We start from the raw sequence: 21,411 nt of genomic DNA on the forward strand, positions 1-21,411 counted from the left end.
AAAAGCAAATGTATATGCTCTGTGACCTTTCCTTCATACTCATCCCCAGTTTTTCTGCCCTAGCTCATTCATTCAAGCAGAAGTGAAGGATATTTACCTTTTAGAACTAGTACCAGTTGATGGGGCATGCAAGACATGGTGCTCTTCATGTCTTTAAGGAAGAGCGTGAAGAGCAGGAGATGCATATCCGAATGGATATGCAGTCAGCTAACGATATACATGTGCTCTTTCAAAACAGTTGTGTATAGAACATAGTAGAAAGAAAAAGGTGGTTTTGTCTTCCCCCTCCTTTACCTTCTTACCCTTTGAAAATGTGTTTGTTTTTTCTTTTTTTAAGAGAACTTAGAGGAGAAAGCATTCTTTTCCATAGCTGTCAAGATAATTTAATAAAGAAAATGGAAGGAAAACTTAGCCTGTGAATAATTAATCTAGTCCATATAAATAGTGAGTATTGGAGGTATATATCATGCAGATGTAAGCTGAGGGACAAATGAGAAGACATTAAGACTGGAGTTAGTGGAATTTTTCTGGTTGTACTCTGTGTTTAGACCCACAAATATGTCTTTGCTTAAATTGCTTTATCTTTTCTTAACTGATAGGAGGTTAGTTCCCTGATACAGTGGTTATGAAACCCAGTGTCATTGAGACGTTTTACTTGTATGCTTTCTTGTCATATGATTATCACTGTTCTTAAATGCTTCCTATGAATTCTTTAATTCATGGATAGATTTCAAAATAAACTTCTCCCCTCACTTTCTTCTAATTAGTTGATATTGAATATGTTTTTGGAGATGGGGAGGAGGTGTAGGAGTGAGAAGAAGAGCTTGCAAAAATCCTTACTCAGAAATCACCTACTCCATAAACTGGATATTCCATCTGTTGTCATACTAGTTGACCTGTTATGCTTTATTTTTGATCTAAGTGATGATTTTTACTTGAAAACCAGACTGACAGAAGTTTGTTTCAATAGGAGAATAGTGTTAAAACTTACGGAGATTTGTTTCAACTTTTCTGTAAGTGAGGAATGGAGAAGAGAAACTGAAGAAGGAGGCTGTGAGGTTCTGTGAAACGAGTTGATCGTGTATATGTCCAGTGGTACCCAGCAATGAATTTATAGACCAGGAGTTCTGGTGTGATGTCTGAGCTGAAGCCCAACGTGTGTGACCAACCCTTTCCACCACCTGGAGACTGGGTGGGAAGGCAGGTGTCCACGTACAGGTTTGCAGGAGACTAATATTCCGAACATAGTTATCTTTTGGGGGCAAAGATATAAAGACTTATTTTATGAAAAATTCTGTAAATCTACATACGATTAAAATTTATAAAACACTATTTGAACTAACTGCTTACAGGTTTGTTTTTGTTTTTCTTTTTTTTTCCCCCCAATTGATACAGGTGGAATCAAGAGATACTTTAAACAGTATTGCCTTGAAATTTGATACAACACCCAATGAACTGGTTCAGTTAAATAAGCTTTTCGCCAGAGCAGTCGTTCCTGGACAGGTACTATTATATTATGTATGTTACTTATTCAGCAAAGACTTTTTTCCCCCATATTTCTCATCTTTACCAGAGAAAGTGTTAAAGTACTTCTCTTACTGGTTTTCCTATTGGCTTTGTAAAAGGCTTCTTCATTTGGTGGTTTGGATTAGATGATGTTTAAGTTACCTTCCAACCCAAACCATAGTATGATTTTTCTGTAGTTTGTGAGTTCCATCCGATTATTAATAGCTTCCAAAAAAAAAAAAAAAAAAAGAACAACTATTGAAACTACCTCTCTTCTAAGTAAAATTGAGGGACTTTTTAATAAACTAAATATACGTAATGATACAATGACACTTGAGTAGAAGCTAAGTTGCTACTTTGCAAATACAGTAGGCTGTTTACAATCTCTTGCTTGGAGGTTAAATTCAGAGTACAGCTTTACAAACAGCATTTCTGACTGCATGATACTGCCTGCAAGTCTACTTAATAAATTGAATAATGTTTCCATGCCACCCTAAAAACTTTGTCTTTTTACTGGGAGTATATGAACTATTGTTATTTCTTTCTTTCTTTATTTCTAGGTTACTGTTGCTTACACCTTTGTCTTTATTTATATTTACTTTTCCCCTAGCCTTTGCTTTTCCCTTCTTTCAAAGACAGGCCTGGTAAGAAGTAGTAGGTCAGCTGACGACAGCATTTGGTATCAGCCCTGTATTTGAAAGAATCCTAGAACACGTCTATAAACTTCTTCAGAAGTCTGTCTCTTGATTGCTCAGATAGTAGAATGATAGCAAGAGAAATCAGGCAGGCTTTTACAGGGCGTTTCTGACATGCTATATATCTCTAAAGCTTTCTATCTGAACATTTTCTCAGCTATAACCAAATATCACTCATATTCTAAGATAATAATATTTAAAAATTTTAAAAGCTAAAATTGAGGCTTATTTTGTGTTGTTTTGTTTATTCTCTGAATTCATAATTTCTATTAAAATTATCTGTAGCAAAAATAATTCTATATAGCTTGTTTTGAGAAAGCATGACAAATAGATTTCTCATTATTTCAGGTATAAGTTAAACTTTGAAAGCATAACTTCTAACTACATTATATCTTCTTTATAGATTTTGTATGTTCCTGACCCAGACTACATTTCTAGTGTGGACAGCTCCCCCTCTCTAAGTCCTATAAGTCCCCTATCACCTACATCTTCAGAAGCAGAGTTTGACAAGGCTACAATAAATGTAGGTATACCTGATGTCCTTGAAAATAATTTTCCCTTATGAGATAAATGTTACAAATGTTATGCTTTCTTCTTAAAGTATTCACTCATTTTGGGAGAAAGTACTTTACAATACCTGGAGTTGAAAGCAAAATAATACCTTTTACAAAAAAAAAAAAAAAAAAAAGTAAATAGAAGACGTTTCTCTTTAGTTCCATTAAACAGAATGAATAAACAAGTCTGTTTCATTAAGGGTCTGATTTTTGAGTGAGAGTTGATTACAGCCAACTTCTGCTCAATAGTCGTTACTACTTTTGTAGACTTTTGGGTACTAAAACTATATCATTATCAACGCTGCACTGTAATTAAGCTTGAGTGTATATTTTGGCAATGAACTAGCTTTGTAAAAGTAAGTCTTTCCAGGAATGCTCTTTTGCTTTTAAGAAAATTTCATGGGGAGAAATCAAATTAGAAAGTTGCGATATCAGAGCCTCAGCTTCTCTGCATTCTCTGCAATATGTGCAATTCCTACTTTATTCAGATATTTCCTAATGTGTCACTACTGTTCTTTTCCTGTTATCTTTTATCTCAAATAACAAAACTTCCTGATAGTGTGCAGTCAAGCTGTCAAATGCTGGCTCCAGGATTCTGTGTGCTAAAAGCTTAGGTAGGCTTGAGACTTAAAGCATTTATTTACTTCCTTGCATGGCTTGATCCAGTGAAGTTTAGATAGAGGTTACAGCTTCATTACTGAAGAGGTTCCCAAACTGCATCAGAAAGGCTACAGTGCTGCTTGTACTGAAAATTATATCTGGTTTTGCTGTTATTCCTTTGCCCAACTTTCTATGACTATTGTCTTGGGATGTTTGCTGTCCGTCGTAGTAAATAAATCTACATTTGCCATTTTATGGCAAAGTGGTGGTGGTGTAGTATTCTTGTAGACTAGTGTATTTATTTTACTTTCTTCCTTATCAGTGTTAGAATGACTGTAAATGCTAGGATAGATCTACCCGTATAGAGTAAATGTTGAAAAGTTACCCTTGGGTAACTTTTCATTAATTTTACTAACAGAAGTCAGTGCTCTTCCTATAATACACTTGATAAAGTGTTTTTTCCTGATACAACATGTTTTTAATCTTGTGAATTATTTTTGTATATGCTTGTTTGCATATAGTAGATATGTGGGCTAAGTAGTATAACTGTGCACAAGTAATCAGTTTAAAAAAAATAAAGCTTGAAGTCAAAGAAAAAACAGAATGGATTAAAAAAATTGAAGTTAAAATCCTCTTATACGAAGGGTTATTTTGCTTAGTGTAGGCAACTCAATGTTGGCAACATCTTGTGAGTTACACTGTACTTGACATACTGTATTGTTGCAGAACAATTTTGTACATTTCATTACATGTCGTGGATCACCACAAACAGTTCTTAGCTTGACTTTTCTTGAAGCATTTATGTGACAATATATAATTGTTCACAGAAGCTTCTGTTTCTGAGCTTTTTTGAAGCGTATGTAAGGAGGGGAAGGAATGTTCTTGGATGACTTTTGTGAAATAAAAATGAAGAACAGAAGTCACTTGTGCTAGTCAGTGTGGACTGTGTATGTGTGGCTTTTTTGTGGTTGGTTTTTATTTAACTAGCAGTGCAAGTGGTACATGACTTCTCTTTGAAGATAAGGCTGGCAGGTTTCGTTCTTTGATAACACCTGTTTTACATGTTTTGTTTTTTTTTTTCCTTTCTGCTATTCCTATGGTAATATTGCTCTCATTCATGCATTCTCTAATGCTCTGTATTGATGTCTGTCTTCTTCGACTCCACAATTTTGAATCAGCAGTTTAAATTTTAGCACGTCTAAAGTTAAAGAGGATATGTTATTCTGCCTTTATAATGTAAAGTGATCATCTCTCTTTGGTATGATCATTGAAATGGATCAGTTCTTGCCTGAAATTGAATGAGGCTACCATATTTTGCCTAAGCAGAGGTTTAGGAGTTTGTTAAACAATGACTGTACTGTGTTTGTGCTTTCACTTCTGTTTAAGATTAGAGTAGCTTAACACTGCAGTGACTAAATACAAATCAGCATGTGGCCAATATAAGGCCTTTATAACCCTGTTTTCTTACCTTGCTATTCTTAAGCTAACATTTTGGTGTATATTTCAGTAAGCTTGTTAGTGTCAGGTTTTTTATATAAGAATTCGGCTTAGATTTTTAAGCCTTTCTTACACTACTGTTTTTTTTTCCTTGAAGTGTTTCTTCATCTAGCAGTCTTATGCACAAATTTAGGAAGATCCAATAAGTTTTACTACCTGTAAAACTTAAAAATACACTTCAAAAATATGTAGTGACAAGGTTGTTACTAAATTTGAAATTCTGCCACCAGTATTACTCCTGCTGAATGCAAAACAGCTGGCTTATTCATGGTGGACTTAGATATCAACTAGGGACTGTTACAACCACATGTAAAATTACATGCAGTCACAAAAGTGGCCACATAATTTTTAGGAGAAAGTCCGAGATGGAAGGAGAACTCATCCTGAGGAAGCTTGCCTTTTATTTGTATCTCTTACCTCTTTCAGCAAAATCCAGCTCAATATTCAGAACTGGATTTTTGTTCTCTAGCCTTTGTGTGCATCTTTCAATTATATTTAAAGCAGTGCCAAGGACATGATGAACTGAACACAGTTGTAAGTACTGTCTTTAAGTAAGACTAAAAGCAGTTAGCTGCAACTTGTGCTAGTGAATGGAACTGAACAGCAGAAACTCAAAGGGAACAAAGAAGTTCACATTTTTACAAGTTGTAGTATTTTATTGATAGTAATCATGCATGTAATAGAACTCTCTAAATGTTGATTAAATTCCAAAATTGATCATCTGAGACTATAAAATAGGCTTTGGAGCATTCTTTTCTATATGTGTAGTTTTTATTTGTAAACATTTTTTCCCCCTGTCCCTAGTAAAGTTCTATGTTCATATACTGATTACTTTGTTGGACATATTGTGAGACAGCAAGATAGATAACTATTATCTACCTGGGAAGGTCATGAAGGAAATCCTCTGGAAGCTATATCGAGGCAGATGAAAGATGAAGATATTTGGGAACAGCCAGAGTGTTGGTATCATTCCTGACCAAACTGATTGCTTTCTATCACATAATGACATGAGTGGCTCAGCAGATGAGAGAAGAAACACAGATATTATTTACCTTGACTAAAGCTAGACACTTGACGCTGTCCCAGAGCAGCTTTCTTACAAAGTTAGGGAAATATTAATTGAATGGGTGGACTACAAGATGAGGTGGAAAAGTTGGTAGGATCTTTGGGCTCAAAGTCATTCAGTGTCTCTGTGTGTGGTGGTTAGTTTCTGTTGCCTTCTGGAGAGGTGGGCAGTTGCAAACAGTTGGGGGTTCCCACTAAGGCTAATATTGGTTAATCTGCTTTGTAGTGCCCAAAGTGTTGGGACAGAATGCACCCTCAGCAAGCTTAGGAAGGACCAAATACTGGGGAAAGTCCTCAATACACTGGAGGGAAGGGCAAAGGCTGCTAATGAGGGACATCAGGAGGTTTCTGTCGCATCATCTCTCCAGCTGCTTGAAGTTCAGTAGCAGCAAAGACCCACCTGGACCAGAACAGCCCCACGTGGCAGCACAGGCTGAGGGCTGGCTGGCTAGACAGCAGCTTTGCAGGAAAGGAGTAAGGGCCAAGGAGAGGTGGGATCTGGAGACCTGGTAGGCAGAGTGTTTAACAGTGGCCACTTGTGAAGATGAAGGCTAATCACGTTCCAGGTGGCAAATGGAAGAGCAATGCCAAAAGGTTAAGGAAAATGATTATTCCCCTGTCAGGGGAGCTTGTGAAGCTGCACGTGCAGTGCTGTGCCCACTTCTGTCCCCTTCAGTCCAAGACAGGTGGACATACTGAAGAGAGCCCACTGGAGGGATAATTAGGGAATGGAAACTTGACACCCAAGGACTGTCTGAGAGAGCTGGTTTGCGTAGCCAGGAGGATAAAATGCTAATAGAGAACCTGATTTGTGTGTGCTACCACAGACAGAGAGGTTGGAGGGAGGAAAACAAGAGTTGTGAACTTCAGAGGTTCATAGTGAAAGGTTAGGCAGCAACAGGTGCAAGTTGCTGTGTAAGAGTTCCTGGTTAAATAATATGAAAATGTTTTTCATGATAAGGGTGGCTAATATTGGAATGGGTTTCTTGGAGATGCTATGGAATCTCTAGCCTCTAAGACTTAAACTCAACTGGAAATGCCATGAGCAACCTGATCAGGTGTAGGCTTAGGCCTGCTTTCAACACAGGATTCAACTATTTGACCTTCAGAGGGCCTTTCCAACATACTGTGTAATATTATGGAAGGATAACAGAAGACTTAACAAGGCTTTTATTTGTTGAAATTGGAAAATAATCCTTTGCATTAACTGCCAGTTTCTCAAGTTTTATATGTGAAAGCATATGAGATGATCTCCATATGTGAGTTCTTATGGTTATTTTGTTGTTTATTCCCAGGTTGATTTTGAATACCCTTTCCCACTTGTGTTTCTTACTATGTGCTAGTTAAGCTGTGCCTTATTAGTATTATATGTACGGTCAGATCAAAGTTGTTCTTTAAACTGCAGTGGATTTGGAATCTTATTTTTACATTTTCTTTCATTTCTGCAGCAAAAATTACACAACGGAAGATCTCAATATCGAAAAAGGCGGGCTCATAAGTTGTGTTTTTTTTTTTTTTTTTTTTTTTTTTAATATTCCCTTTTAGGATCCAGATGGAGTGCAACGGAAGGAGTCAGCTGCTTCACCAGCACATGCATGTGTTCGTCCTACAAGAGTGGTATCATCCACCTCCGAAGAGGAAGAAGCATTTACGGAGAAGTTTCTAAAAATTAACTGCAAGTACATCACCAATGGCAAGGTACTTAACATTTGCATTTTTCATCGACTGTATGGAATGTAAAATAAATAAATAAATAAATTTAAACCATAAACATGGACTTGAAGCCTTTTGCCAGTACATGTGTACTGGGAAAAGCAATGTGGTAGAAGTTAGTAACAAGCACTGGAAAAACATGGTTTTGTTCTAAACTTTAGTTAGCTTGCTTCACATTTTTCATTCCTCCCCTAGGTGACTTTTTTAGGTTGATCTTAAACAAGGTTCTATTTCCAGGTTTTTAAGTGCTCTAGAACACTGATGTGGAGGAAATAAGAACTGTCAGCCTCAGTAGAAATTTTGCTATACAGGAGAACTTCAAGCAAGGATTTAAATTTACAGGATACTAGTTATGTGCTATAGTTCCTTGTCAGAATAATATGGGAAGTGTTCACAGCATTTGTCTTTGGCTTGCATCTCTACAGGCTATTTTCTAAAGCCTCAAGGAGAATGCTGTTTCTGAAGTTATATAATCCAACGCAGTATCAAGCCCATATGGGGTGGGGAATGAATGCTAAACTGTTCAGATTTGAGTGTTGATTTCTGAAGCTTAGTGTGTTATTTAGCTTTTGTCACATGGTAGGAACATCCTCTGGTGTCTTGTCATCTCTCCTTCATATACTTCCTGATGATGAAGGATGATGATTCTTCAAAGCTTTTCTGAAGAAAACTTAAGATTCATCTTCTTCTTTCCACTCTAAGTGATTTTGAACCTCGTTGTTAATGTTTTATAGGGCACAAATGTGAAGTAACAGACCGATGTTCTTAAACTAAAACCTAGTGAAAGTCTATTTTTCAACATACTGAATTCCACATGTGAAAGGACTCAAGATAAAACTGCCACTTCTGTCTTTGAAAGACTGTTTATTCTGTATGTTTGGTGTAGGTTATTCATCACTCCTGTGACTTGCTGGATAAGGACGCAGCAATTCTTTGATGTAGTGGTTGGAACCTGGAAGCATTAGCCCTGTTACAGTTGTCCTTAGACATCTAAGGCCACTGTTGGAGAAAAGGGTGTTGGACACAGATAAAGCATTGTGAATATGCCACATCATGGTCAGACAAGAAGTCAGTGTAGAGTAACTGACTGTTGCACTGCAGGGTTGCACCATCACTCACTGTTTATGGTATAGGTAGGCTTGCCCTTTCTAGCAGCCATACTTCTTGCTTTTTCCACAACAGGCTATGGAGGTTAAAATCTTTTCGGTATCTCTTTTGAAGACAATTATGCTGCTCTAGGTTTTGGTTCTTTTCACTGTTGGTTGGGAGGGGAAAAGGTATCTTAAACAGTCTACTTTATTGAAAGTGAAACTAATAAAAGAACTTTAAAATTAATTGTTCTTTATTATGCCTGCTAGTTTACTCGTCTTGTTTAGAAAAGTAGTAGCTAAAGGTGAATTAGCAATGGTGAGGTTTAAAAACAAATCCCAGTCAAGTTAGGTACAAAAATCAGTGTTCATGAGGTGAAAAGGAGAATACTGACAAGGTTAAAGACTTCTACAAGAAATGAAGAAAGAACTAAGAAAATGATTATGTTAATGTTTAACAAATTCTGAATTATTTTTTGTTCCACTGTGTGTATTCAATAAAATAATGGAATAATTTAGAGGCAACTTCTGGACAAAAACTCCTAGACAGTAATCCTCTCAAACTTCTTGAAGGTGTAGTTTACTGAACTGCCTAATCTTAATATTTGGGCTCATATATGTCATAAAGTTTGGCTCTAATCCTCCCTTACCTTGCTTGTTAAGAATTTTATACCTCAGATATTGTTGAGGATTTAACCCCACTGCTTTCTGAGGCATAAGACTTTAATGGAATGAAGTTAAAAACTATTCAGATCTTAATATCTATGTACAGGTGCAATTTAATCCTCTTTATGTAAGCTTTTACTTACATGGATTACCTTTTTTCTGAAGCAGTTTTAAGACTGAAGAGTTCTGTTTTTAACAACTTAGTGTCTCCAAATGGTTTTCAAAAAAAGTGGCTCACTGCTTCTTGAGGCTGTTAAAGCTGAACTTGATCTGAATATGAATTCATTTCATATCTTTAGTGTCTTTCCTACATACAAGAAACTTGACTTCAAGTGATATTTTTGAGTTTTGGTCAAATACCATACTTCATATAATATTATCAGACTGAACTACTGAATAGCTATATGCAGACTAATTTTCACTTCAGTTTGATAGTTTTATATCCTTTTCTTCAATAACTAATTAGATGTATGGTCCAAAGGAGGCAAGCCACTGGTTATTTGGTCCCTTTTTTCTTCACTTTTTTTTTTTTTTTTCCCCTGTAGGGCTAGAAAGCTAGGAGATTCAAGGAAATGGTGGCAGCATACAGGAGCTGTGTAGGAGCTCAGTGTGCCAGCTATTGCCCAATCTTTGCTTATGCTGTTGCTCTGATTTGTTTATCTTTTTTGACACGTCATTGGTACAAATAATTTTTTGAAAATAATTGTCAAGTCCGATCTGAATAAAATATTGTCTGAGCTGTTCACAAAATGTTCAACAAATATTTGCCTTTGAAGGGACTTATGCTCAAGTATGTAACAGAGTACTACCATAAGGGAAGCTAGGCTGTCACTCCCTGTGTTGGTATGGGTAGGTGAGGGCGTAGGGAGGATTTTATGTAAGTGAGCCCTTACACTGTTCTTCAGTCTGAAGAATATATTAACACTGAAAATATTACAAGCAGCTTATTCAGGTCAGAGAGGGAGCTTTGGAACTTCCTTCACCCGCTCTAAAAACAAGGAATCAAGATAATTATATGGGGCTTGAGTCTTGAGGCTATCATCCTTCATCAGTGACTTTAAAATAATGAAAGAGGTTAGATTATTGAGAGACAGACAAAAGATGGTAGGTTATTGGTTTTATCCCTACATCAGTGTTACCCATTTCTGGGCACTTTTGTAGAATAGCTGTGACTTGTTCTGTCATAGTACATAAATGTGTGAGTAACCAGAAAAGTCATTCCAGAACCTCAAATGAATGCATGGTACTAAAATGATTAAGAATTCATCACTGACTTACAGCTGAGATGATAGTTCTGAGCTGTATGTATTGCAGGAATGCTGATACAGAACTCTGTCTGATCCATTACAGCAAACTGACAAGGAAATAGAAGTTTCAGGTACTCTAAACAGGATGTGTCTTTTATCTATCTCTATACAAAACTAGTATCCACTCTCAAAGGCAGGAGCTGCTTCAGCTTCCATCGTGCGGGGGGGATTAGCGTAGTACAATTCTTGACTAGTGGTTGATTAAATGCATGTATACTCATGTATATTTTGTTCTGATACTGTCCGTTTTTCACACAGTAGCAGTTGATTTGCTCTCCATGCTGTGGAAACACAAACAGTTGAGTAATACATAATCCACAGGCTTCGAGGAAGCCTTTCTCCTTCAAACAAGCTTGAAGGCAAGAAAGACAAATTATTTCTTAGTCACAGATATAGCTGAAGTGGTAGTAACACTGGCAGGTTTGAAGGGTAAAAAGGTTACTGTTTATCTGGGTGTTACTTGAACTAGACCTAGGTACCTAGGCTAGCATTCAGTAACTGTTGGTAATAACAATGATGGAAGTATTAGTGATGTTTGTATTATTAATAATCTCATTTCCAGCCCATAAATTTGGGGCAGCTATTGTTTGCTAGAGAAGCACACTCTGAAGCGTTTGCATAGTAACTGTGGAGCATATCAAGTAACTTGAGCCAGAAATGTTGGCTTTATATATGGATAACAAAGAAATAGGTCATCTCTTCTTGAGGAGGTATTAATCCAGTGTTTTCAAGATACTGGTATGTATTTTTCTGCTGCTTTTTGTCATTTCAGGTGCTTGAGCAGCTTCTTAGTCGAGTATGCATGAAAGCCCGATAGCTTCAATGGTTTAATTCTCTATTTCTCCAAATATAATAAACTTTAAATGGAAATACACATTCAGATTAATTTCTATACTGAGTATTTACCTATTGGGGCAAGGGTTTCTTCTAAGATGAAGATAGATAGCAGCTGAAAAGCTTGCTTATGTGTTCAGTTGAGGTTGCTGAGGCAGGCTTTAGAATCTTCCATGCTTAACAACAACTGCCTGGTGTACAGGTTAGGTTTTTTTTTCTTGTTTGTTTGTTTGTTTTTCTACCAGAAAGATTGTCTGACTGTTCTATAAAGCTTCCACTTAAAATAGAAGGTCTTTTAAACTTGTTTTTGTTATTTAGTCAGTCTTGCACACTTCTTTGCCTGGACATTTGCATGCAGAAGATTAGCTATCTACTGTTCCTCAGTGTTTGATGTCTGAACTAACTGGATGTGGTGTTTAGACACATTCTAATTTTGTCCTGGAAACAGACTTTTTTTTTTTATATCCTGAATATGATGACATTTCATTAGGATATTGACTTGCCAGACCAGTAGGAGCTGGGGGTGTGTGTTGGGGTGGTGGTGGTATTTTTCTGAACGGCTAAAGCAAAGCTGGAAGCAATATAGAAACGAGGAGAAGATATGAAACTTTCTTCATACACATTTTGTGACTCTAGTCTCCAGATCACTTGAAACGTGTTTGTGGACTTTCTTTGTTTTTAATGTACGTATCCAATACAATCTTTTATTCTTCAACATAAGTAAGTGCCTTTCCCTATATCTTCAAAGAGTTTCTACAGTTATGTTGAGCCCTCTTATTTTCATACATACTATTATCATAATGATAATACTCTGTTGTTAAAAATGGCTATGGCCTTGGCTTCTGTAGGTCAGAACTGGAGAATATTAGTAAAATTCAATTTGGTGTTCTTTAATGACCATACGTAATTTAGGAATGATGTTGCTTTTTGCTTTGCATATTTAATTTATAGAGGCCATATTTGTTTAAAGAGAAGCAATTGTTCTTATGAGCACACTCACTGATTTTTGCAGTCATACTAGATTTTTTTTCTAGACTACGGTGAAGAGAACCAAATTCAAAAGGATGACTGTCAACAACAGCTGGGAATTCCTTTTTGCACCCTGAAAGCCTACTTCCAGAATCCACACGTTTTGGGAGGAAATATTAGTGACTGTTTCAGTGTCTTAAACATCTTGAAATTATGTAATTATGTTCTGACTTCTGAAGTCCTTAGGATGTTCTTTGTACTCTGGCACGTGTAAAAACCTGACTAAGCACTGAACTACTCAGGACTTACATGTAGGCACTTGAGCTGCTTTTGAGACTGTTTCCTTTTTTCATAACGGTGATATCATTGGTCATTGCTGGAGGCTTTAACTCTTCTTTTGGCTCATTTTTTAGTAGTCTATAACTTTCTGCTCAATATAAGGCATCTTTGTATTTCTGCTATGAAGATCATCAGTCATCAGAGTGCTTGGGGACAAATTTCTGTTGATGGAAAGGAAGGTAGTTCTATTTTATGCTGTGCTGGTATGTGTTCTTAAAACTGCAAAGCGACAATTCTTCTCTAATCTAATATGCGGTGTTGTTGGTCAATGTGAACAACTTAACAGGAGTTTAATAAATACCGAGTTCAATGATAAGTTTCAGCAGCATATGAAGCATTTTTTTTTGTGATTTTGCACAAAAGTTTTCAGTGTGCTCTTAAATTTGTAAAGCTCTTAGGATTCACGATCTATAACTGAAGGATCACTGTGATCCTGCTTCAGGCTGTATTTCTTCCAGTTCATAGATTAAGCTTAAACTCTATTAATCTGACAGTTTAATGAACTCCCTTAGTGAGCAGCTGTAGTGTTGGTGGTTGCACGTCTTTCTAACTTGGGTGGGGAGTTCAGAGAATCCTACCACTTACGTTAACTTTTTAAGCTTTTCAACATTAAAAGTTTAAAATCTACTTGTATTCATGTCCTGTGGCAATATCATTTGTGATAAAACTCATCTAAAGGTGCATCTTAGTGCAGCTGTATCTTTTTTAAAAGGAAGTCTTTCTAGAATGAAACAAGACTAAAAATATTAAACACTTGTCCAGTCAATCAACTGGTCAATTCAGTTGGAATGAGTTGTATCAGATACTGCTGTCACTTCTGTGTGAGAAAATGGAGACAAATTTCTGCTTATGAGACTTTTTTTCTTGAAAAGACAAAAATAAGAAGAGTTAAGAGTTAGGTTTTATGGAAAAAAATGCTTGAAGCTTCCTACAAAAATAGCAAAAAGCCCTATGGTTGTCTAGAAAAGATAAATCTTTATCTCAGAGGAGCCTCCTAACATATTCTGTAGGTTGCAAGCAATTTTTTTTTTCTCCTTAACCTAATTATTAGATAGTTGCTAAGAATGAATAGGGACAAAACTGGTTGGCTTTTTTTTTTTGTTGTTAATAAGTAGGGTGTCATTAATTTTCTTCCCTACAAAAAAGTGTTGTGTTTCCAGGTAACTGCGAGAAATCAAATTATATAAAGTTGCTTAAAGATTAAAAAAAAAAAAAAAAAAGCTTTAAAAAAAATTAGAAAACACTTTTTTCCCTATGAAAAAGTGAATAAGCTGAAATATGAAGGAGAAAATTTACCACTTGTTTTTCCCTCTCATTTTAGGGTACAGTCAATGGTGTGCTGCTAGTGACGCCAAATAATATAATGTTTGATCCTCATAAAATGGATCCTCTGGTCCAAGAGAACGGCTGTGAAGAGTATGGCATCATGTGTCCCATGGAAGAAGTGATGTCAGCTGCTTTGTATAAGGAAATTGTGGACAGCAAAATTAAGGATTCATTAAGCATGTAAGATAGAATAGTATTCATAAAGCTTTGAGTAAATATATGCAGCCATATGGCTGACCATGCAAAACTAGCACAAATGCATTTTTTTCCTGTTTTCCTTTTTAAGAACATCCAAGATTGGCTTGGAGAAAACATGGAGAAAGCTCGCTTTGTTTTAAGCACTCACACTCGTTCATACTTCGTAGAATATCTCCTCTTCTATATACGTGTATTTTCCTCTTATAGACTCTTAAATAAAAAAAAAAAAAAAATTAAAAAGGGGGGGAAGGTACCATAGCACTTCCTCTGCCCCTTTTCCACCATGTCACAGAGAAACCTGAATCTTTGAAAATGTGGAAACCGCACAACATAGAAAAGCTCAGCTTAAACAGCTTTAGGTAAAAACTTTGTGTACCACTTTCTACTTGCTTCTCAAACTGGCTTCCTATACCTTCTTTTTGTTCTGCTAAAAAGTTTTAAGACTAATTTTCTGAGGTTTGTGTATATTTTTATGGCATTAGGAGTATACTTTTTTCCTTTTTGGCTAGGAGAAAAAATGTGTTCCCAACCCTTTGAATCTAGAATTGTTTAAAGTGAATAGAATGGTTGATGACCCTTAATTGCCGGTGCTTTTTGTGGTAGGCATTTGAAACTGGCTTTAAACAGTAGTATGAAAAAAAAAAAAACAGTAACACTTTGTTCCATTCTTTTTCCTAATTTTATCTGATCCTCAGAAATAGTATGCATTCTAATATTAAAACAAAACAGATTTTAAAAAATAGTAAAATAGAAATCATGCAACATTTACCTGTCACTGTCCATAAAGCATAAACATTTGAAGACTACCTTAATCATCTAACTGCAGGGAAGTATACTCCTTTAACCAAAGTGTTTTCCTAGGTAGAGCTTTGTATATACGTGAGTAAAGCTGTTTGCCTGATGTATAACTTTTTCTAAATTTGCAACCATCTTCTGTTAAGGAGGTGATAGTTGTGCTGTGCTGAGGCCTAAGGTATGAAGCTATTAAGTCATTATGAAAAATGCTCTTTTAAACTTCTTACAGGTAGCATGCCATCATATTTCTTGATAATCATGAATAATTTGACAACAAGAAGAAATAACTCTTATACTTCTTTTTTTTAAGTGCAGATTCAGCAGAGACCTACTAACAGACTGGCATATTGATGTGGCCTTGTTAGCTGCCTTAAGTCATGTGTTTCCTGAAAGTAACTAATGTATATCTTGCTACATTAGTACTTTTGGGGGTTTTGATGTACAATGATGCCTTTGGTTTGATTTCTGGGAGTTTAAAAACTCCGTCTGGAAAGCAGTCATATAATTTTCATAATTTCATTACCTGCACTAGGAACTACAAGGATTTTTTTTTAATCTACCTTTTTCAATCATAATATTGCAGTTGCAAAACCAGTCTTTCCCAGCATGTTTAGCATTTTAATGATTCAACTTTGACTTACAAATTTATCTTCAATGTTCTATAGATTTTTGTGCCTTTATAGCACATGCATTTTATTGTTTTTGTCTCTAATAAATGCATATGGAATGAAAACATGCCTGATAAGAAAAGGTCATACAGCATTCGAAGTCTTGGATGTCTGGTTTGATTCATCTTTCTTGTCAACTTCTATAAACTATTAAACAGAACACTAACTTTTAGCATTTTCTTCAGTCCTGGCACTTTTATGCTTCAAAATCTGAGGCATGTTTGTGAACTTTCAGTGTAACAAAATTCAAATTTCTGAAGTCTGTAATTAAAACTCCAACAGGTACAGCTAAATCTGATAAGACCTTCCGTGTGTCTTGAAGTATTTGAGACTTAATGTGTTCTCCATTATTTTTTTCCAAATATTTCACTGCTATGGTTAACTCTTTCATCTCACAATTTTACCAACCATAAAACCTGTTTAAATTTGGAAAAACAACGTGAATACTGAAAGTAATCTTATTGGCATAATGGAAACATATCACAAAACTGATGCGTTCTTTCGTTATTAAAACTGCAATGTCATATTGGATGCTCTTTTATACAAATCACAATCCATACTGAAATCTTACATTTTCAGATATATTTTTCCCATTTTTTCTCAGATATCATACACCTTAGGTTGTGCTTGTCCAAGAGCACCTATTATCAGTGTAGTCTTGAAAAATTAAGGAAACACCCTAATCTAGTAAGTGATGAATCCTAAACTCTATTCCACAGGCTTTGTAAGCAAAATTACTGCACTAGCACAATCTTAGCATCAACCTCATGATGAAATTTGAGTAAGAGGATGTATGTTTTGCAAACATCCTGAATTTTAATGATGTCTTAGTGATGTTAGTAACTGGATAAAAAGTTTTGTAGAAATGCAGAGTGGAACTATCGTTTTTTCAGTATGGGAGTTTAAGGTACAAGCTTCTTAAAAGTTTTTGATACTAGGTAATAGAAGTTCTCTTGTGGTAGCTAGAGTCGGCATTTTAGAACTCTAGTCAAAAGTAAGCTTAAACATGAGAAACTGCTTATTCAGGTTGTACACTGATAAATTTCTTTGAAAACACTGATACAAGCCTGAGTCATATTGATATAGTTAAGCATGTTCACAGCCACCTGAAATTCTACAAGTTTCAGAAAATGGTTAGCTTATTTCTGAAGGCAGGTTTTGAATAATGTAATTTCCCTCATGGAGGAAGCAAGTTCTTCTTTTATGCTTGCTTTTGTTTTTTTCATATGTTATTTATCAACATTTGATGTCTGTTCTTTCAAATGTTGTATTGTACCAAGTAGTTTAAGATTTATTTAGCCTAACAGTAGTAAAAAGTTAGGTACCTGACTGGTGAGCACACTAATCACTGTTGGGTATTTTCCAGAATACTAAGATCTTGATACAAATCTACCTTTATGGTTCCTATTGTTCTGTATTATCTTACTTAGACAGGATTAGACCAGGTGATTTAACATTGATATTTTACCAGCGAGCTAGATGTCAACTTCATAATAAATGGGACGGATCTGTGAAATTATACTGGCCTCTTTGGTAGACAAAGCTTAAAAGATTGTGGAGAACTTTGGCCATTAGATATTAGGGTTGTTTATAGCTCTTTTTTTCTTGTATTTTTTAAGTTTAGTTTATACTTTAAGCATCTCAAATAGATTTACTAGTTTCATAAGAATTTCTGCTTGCAAAAGTAATGTGAATATGGGAAGTCACGTCTATGTCATATGGGCAAAAGGTATGCTGTAAGTTTACTGCTACAGGGATATGTTATGTAAACATATTGATGCTTGTTTCTCATTGCTGATACTTTACAGGATTAAGAGGGATGGGGTGGGCATGGGAGGAGTTTATTTTTAAGACTAAAAGAAGTAATTTTATTTTTTTTAGCATTAAACTTACTAAAGAAAAAGGCTCTGCAATAAAAGGCACCTGCTATTGTAATTACTCTTATTTGCTCAACAGAGACATAGAACAGCTGTCTGTAAGGGAACTTGGCCATTCCAAGAAAGCTGCAAAGAGCAATACAGATGAAATGGATTCAAGGATTCGGGATACAGGCAATGACAGTGCTAGCACTGCCCCAAGGAGTACGGAGGAGTCTCTTTCAGAAGACGTGTTCACAGAATCAGAACTCTCTCCAATACGTGAGGAACTTGTTTCCTCAGATGAGCTTCGACAAGGCAAATCTTCTGGAGCATCATCAGAATCTGTCCAAACAATAAACCAAACAAGTGCGGAATGTTTAACAATAATTTCGGACTCGAAAGAAGCTGACAGTGACTTAAAACTCAGTGCTGAAATGGTTGTAAATGTTAAACAGTTTAGTACCCACAGTTTAGGTTCAAAAAGCACAGAGATGGCTGTAAAGAGGGGACAAGAATCTAGTGAAAATACTGGGAATGTTCTCCAGAAGTTGAGGCAAGACCCACATGGTAGCAAAGAACAGAACAAAGAGGCAAAAATGGACCAAGATCAAGATTCCATACAAGCAAAAGAGCCAGAAATACAGAGTAAGACAGAAGAAAGTCCACATTGTGAAGATACCACAGACTCTCCAAAGAAAGAGACTACTAGCAAAGGAAAAATAGTGAAAGAGCGAACTCAAGACTCTGAAACGGAAGTTGAGGAACTTCGCAAACTCTGGAAGACCCATACTATGCAACAAACCAAACAACAAAGAGAAAACATGCAGCAGGATTCACAAAAAGAAATCAGTCAGAAACCTGTGACTGCAGGAGATGGGCAATCAGAAGGTGAGTCAGTATTTATAGACAGTGTTAGCCTTCAGACTTGCAATGCATTTCCCTTCAGCTCTTGAGAATTTTCTGTTTTCTGCTCTGCAGAACACATCCTCATGTATTGCTTATTTCTCACTGCCTTGAGGATATACCTAAGCTATACTTATTTAAACCAGTGGGAAAATTTTGCTCAGGAAATTGAAAACATAAATACCTTTGTGACTGATACTTTTCCTCACTGAAATTGTTTATGATCATATTAAAATATGCAGTATATTTGTAGGGGGTACTTCAATGAACCTGTATGATTAGATTCTTGATACATTGGTCTCTGTAGAGCTCAAAATCAAATGTGTTCCTTAGCAGTCAGCTAACTCTTGCTTCAATTTTGGTCCTGTGTGCACCTGTGTATGAATGAATTTCAGGGAATGAATTTAATCTCATTTATGACATGTACATCTTGTGGTTAAGGTTCATGATGTGAGCAGCAAACACTGGAGGCTTAATATAATACTGAGACTTAAGCTGGTTTTCAGAACATTCACTTGCATCTTGTAATACTTTCATGCTGACCAGATCAAGATTGAACATATGAAGAGTACTTCTCAGGGTAAATAAGAGCTAGGTGGTAAAATTAATGCTATGAATGTGGGGAATAAGTAGACTTAAAAAGGAGTATTCTTACTCCTCTGTAAGGTCGGGCCCTAGGATTATTAGTTATAAGCTATCTTGAAAGTCTGAAGTTATTCAATTCATGTATTTAAAAAAATGTCTTATTTAAATAGCTTAGATGTTTCTGTGTGTATTTCGTCTTGCTTTTCAAAAACTTGTTAGGTCACTTTCTGATACACTACCATCTTACTAATGGAGATAAACAAGGCATTTTAATTGTGCAATATTTGGAGGGGGCTATGAAGAAAACCTAACTTTAATGCCTGTCACATACTAATAGAATATATTTGAAATGCATTTGATGGTTGCACTGTTTTCTTTTAGTAACTAGAAGCTGAGGTTGTATTGAATAAAAATACATTCTTTAGCAGAAGTTGTTACATTTGAGGTTCTGAAATGATTCAGATTTTTTTCTTTCTTCTCCAGTTAAGGAAGTAGCTGAATTTCAAAATTTAGAACAGGCTAATAGTTGCATCATTCTGTGAGAAGTTTGGCTTTTACATCTTAAATATTTAAGACAATCCTCTGGCAAAGATGTCAGTTGACATTAGTTGCTCTTCATGACTTTAAAAGAATAATAATAACGCAAGCACAAGTATTCTCTGCCACTGTAGCTGTTGAATGTTACCTGTAATTCAGCTGTATTGGATACTTAAGTTTTTCTTGTTTCCTTAAAGATTCTCATTTAGTAATACTAAGCTTTCTCCATGCAAGATGAAATGTACAGTCACAGAGTACACATATATATAATCAGTGCCTCACTCAGAGGGATACAAGCTAGAAGCTTGCTTTTTGGAGACTTGTGCTAATGGCTTCACTTACAACAGTACATTTCTTACTAGCATTTGAGTTGTATTACCAAATTTTGCTGATTTTATTTGCATTCATGAATATTTCAGTCTAGATAGATTTAATGAAACATATACTGGCTTCATCTATAGGCAAATTTAAATAGAGTCAATGTAAAAGCATAGATCTATTCTTTGACTCCTGAAGATCACCAAAGACTACATTTAAGACAGGTCTATTAGGAATAGATCACATGTCATTGGAAGACTGAGATGCTATAAAACCTTTTATGTCCTGTCTATTGTATTCATTAGAAGTGTCTGTTTGCCACTTAGCTGGATATTGGTAGAAAGGAAACAAAGCATAAGAGCCGATAACCACTACTAGAATCTTATTTTTCTGATTCTATTTATTTATTTTTGTATTAAATAAAAAAAATGAGAATACACACACACAAAAAAAGGAGAATTGCAAATAGTCCTTTTGACATTTTCGTGTAGAGATAGATTATTTTGTTTCTCTCTGCTAGATGAATTTAAATCTTACTGATTTTTCTAATATTCTAAGGGACTATACATATATGTTTATATAATATATAAGATTTGGGACTAGCCCCAAATCTTAGGGCTCTAGATCAGATGCAGCAGTTTAAAACTTCTAAAGGAACAAGATACAAATGTCAGATTATTTTGAGTTTCTTCTCTTAAGCTGCCAGAAAGTTCACATGCCAGTCCTATGAAACAGTGGGGTTTTGTTTGTTGTCTTTTTTAAATCTGACAATTTATCTTACAGTTTATAGGCTTATAAAATATTTCTGGATCACATGTACTACAACTTTTCTACCATACCATATACTGCAGGTATAATTCTAAAATATAACTGTAACCTAAGTACGCATTTAGATACTTACTGGAAAAAAAAAAAACAAAAAAAACATTCTTTTATGGCACAATACAATTCTAAACTTTGTGTTGAAAACTAGACTCAAAGCATACAGTAGAGATATTAATAGATGAAAAAGATGATATCTGTTCTCATTGTATGAGTAATCTGCATGGTCACACTGATGGTGAACTTCAGCTGTAACCAACAGATGAGTCTCCTAGAAAGCTGAAACATGTCTGTACGTACCTTTAACACCAGAGACAGGCTAAATCCTTTGTGACCATCAGAACTCTGAAAACTTGCATTTTCCTTCCTGCTTTAAAAAGTCTCTTGTGGCTGTAGCTCATGTTCTAGGATTTGAGCAATTAATCTGGCAAAGAAATAATTCTGAGAAGGCTTCTTCCTTAACCCTGTGCTGACTTGACAATCCAGACCTTGAGGGTAATCATTTAATTTTGCTTGTTCAATTAAATGTAGCACTGGCAGGAAAAGCCCTATACTGCAACATCTGGT

The 21,411-nt window shown here is 35.6% G+C and overlaps 1 protein-coding gene across 9 annotated transcripts in view; it reads left to right on the forward strand.

Annotated features, from left to right (window-relative positions):
* Positions 1-21,411, forward strand: part of OXR1 (oxidation resistance 1) — a 270,297-nt gene that overhangs the window by 210,699 nt on the left and 38,187 nt on the right. For 6 of the 9 annotated variants that reach the window (XM_040546713.1, XM_040546714.1, XM_040546715.1 and 3 more), the window contains 5 exons: positions 1,396-1,503; positions 2,605-2,724; positions 7,463-7,615; positions 14,155-14,339; positions 17,777-18,567. In XM_040546713.1, the coding sequence (XP_040402647.1) occupies positions 1,396-1,503; positions 2,605-2,724; positions 7,463-7,615; positions 14,155-14,339; positions 17,777-18,567 (1,357 nt within the window). The remainder of the gene's footprint in view (positions 1-1,395; positions 1,504-2,604; positions 2,725-7,462; positions 7,616-14,154; positions 14,340-17,776; positions 18,568-21,411) is intronic. The other 3 variants (XM_040546719.1, XM_040546720.1, XM_040546721.1) reach the window with 1 other exon arrangement.

Source organism: Cygnus olor, chromosome 2, assembly GCF_009769625.2.
Source record: "Cygnus olor isolate bCygOlo1 chromosome 2, bCygOlo1.pri.v2, whole genome shotgun sequence".
In the NCBI taxonomy this organism is placed as follows: domain Eukaryota; kingdom Metazoa; phylum Chordata; class Aves; order Anseriformes; family Anatidae; genus Cygnus; species Cygnus olor.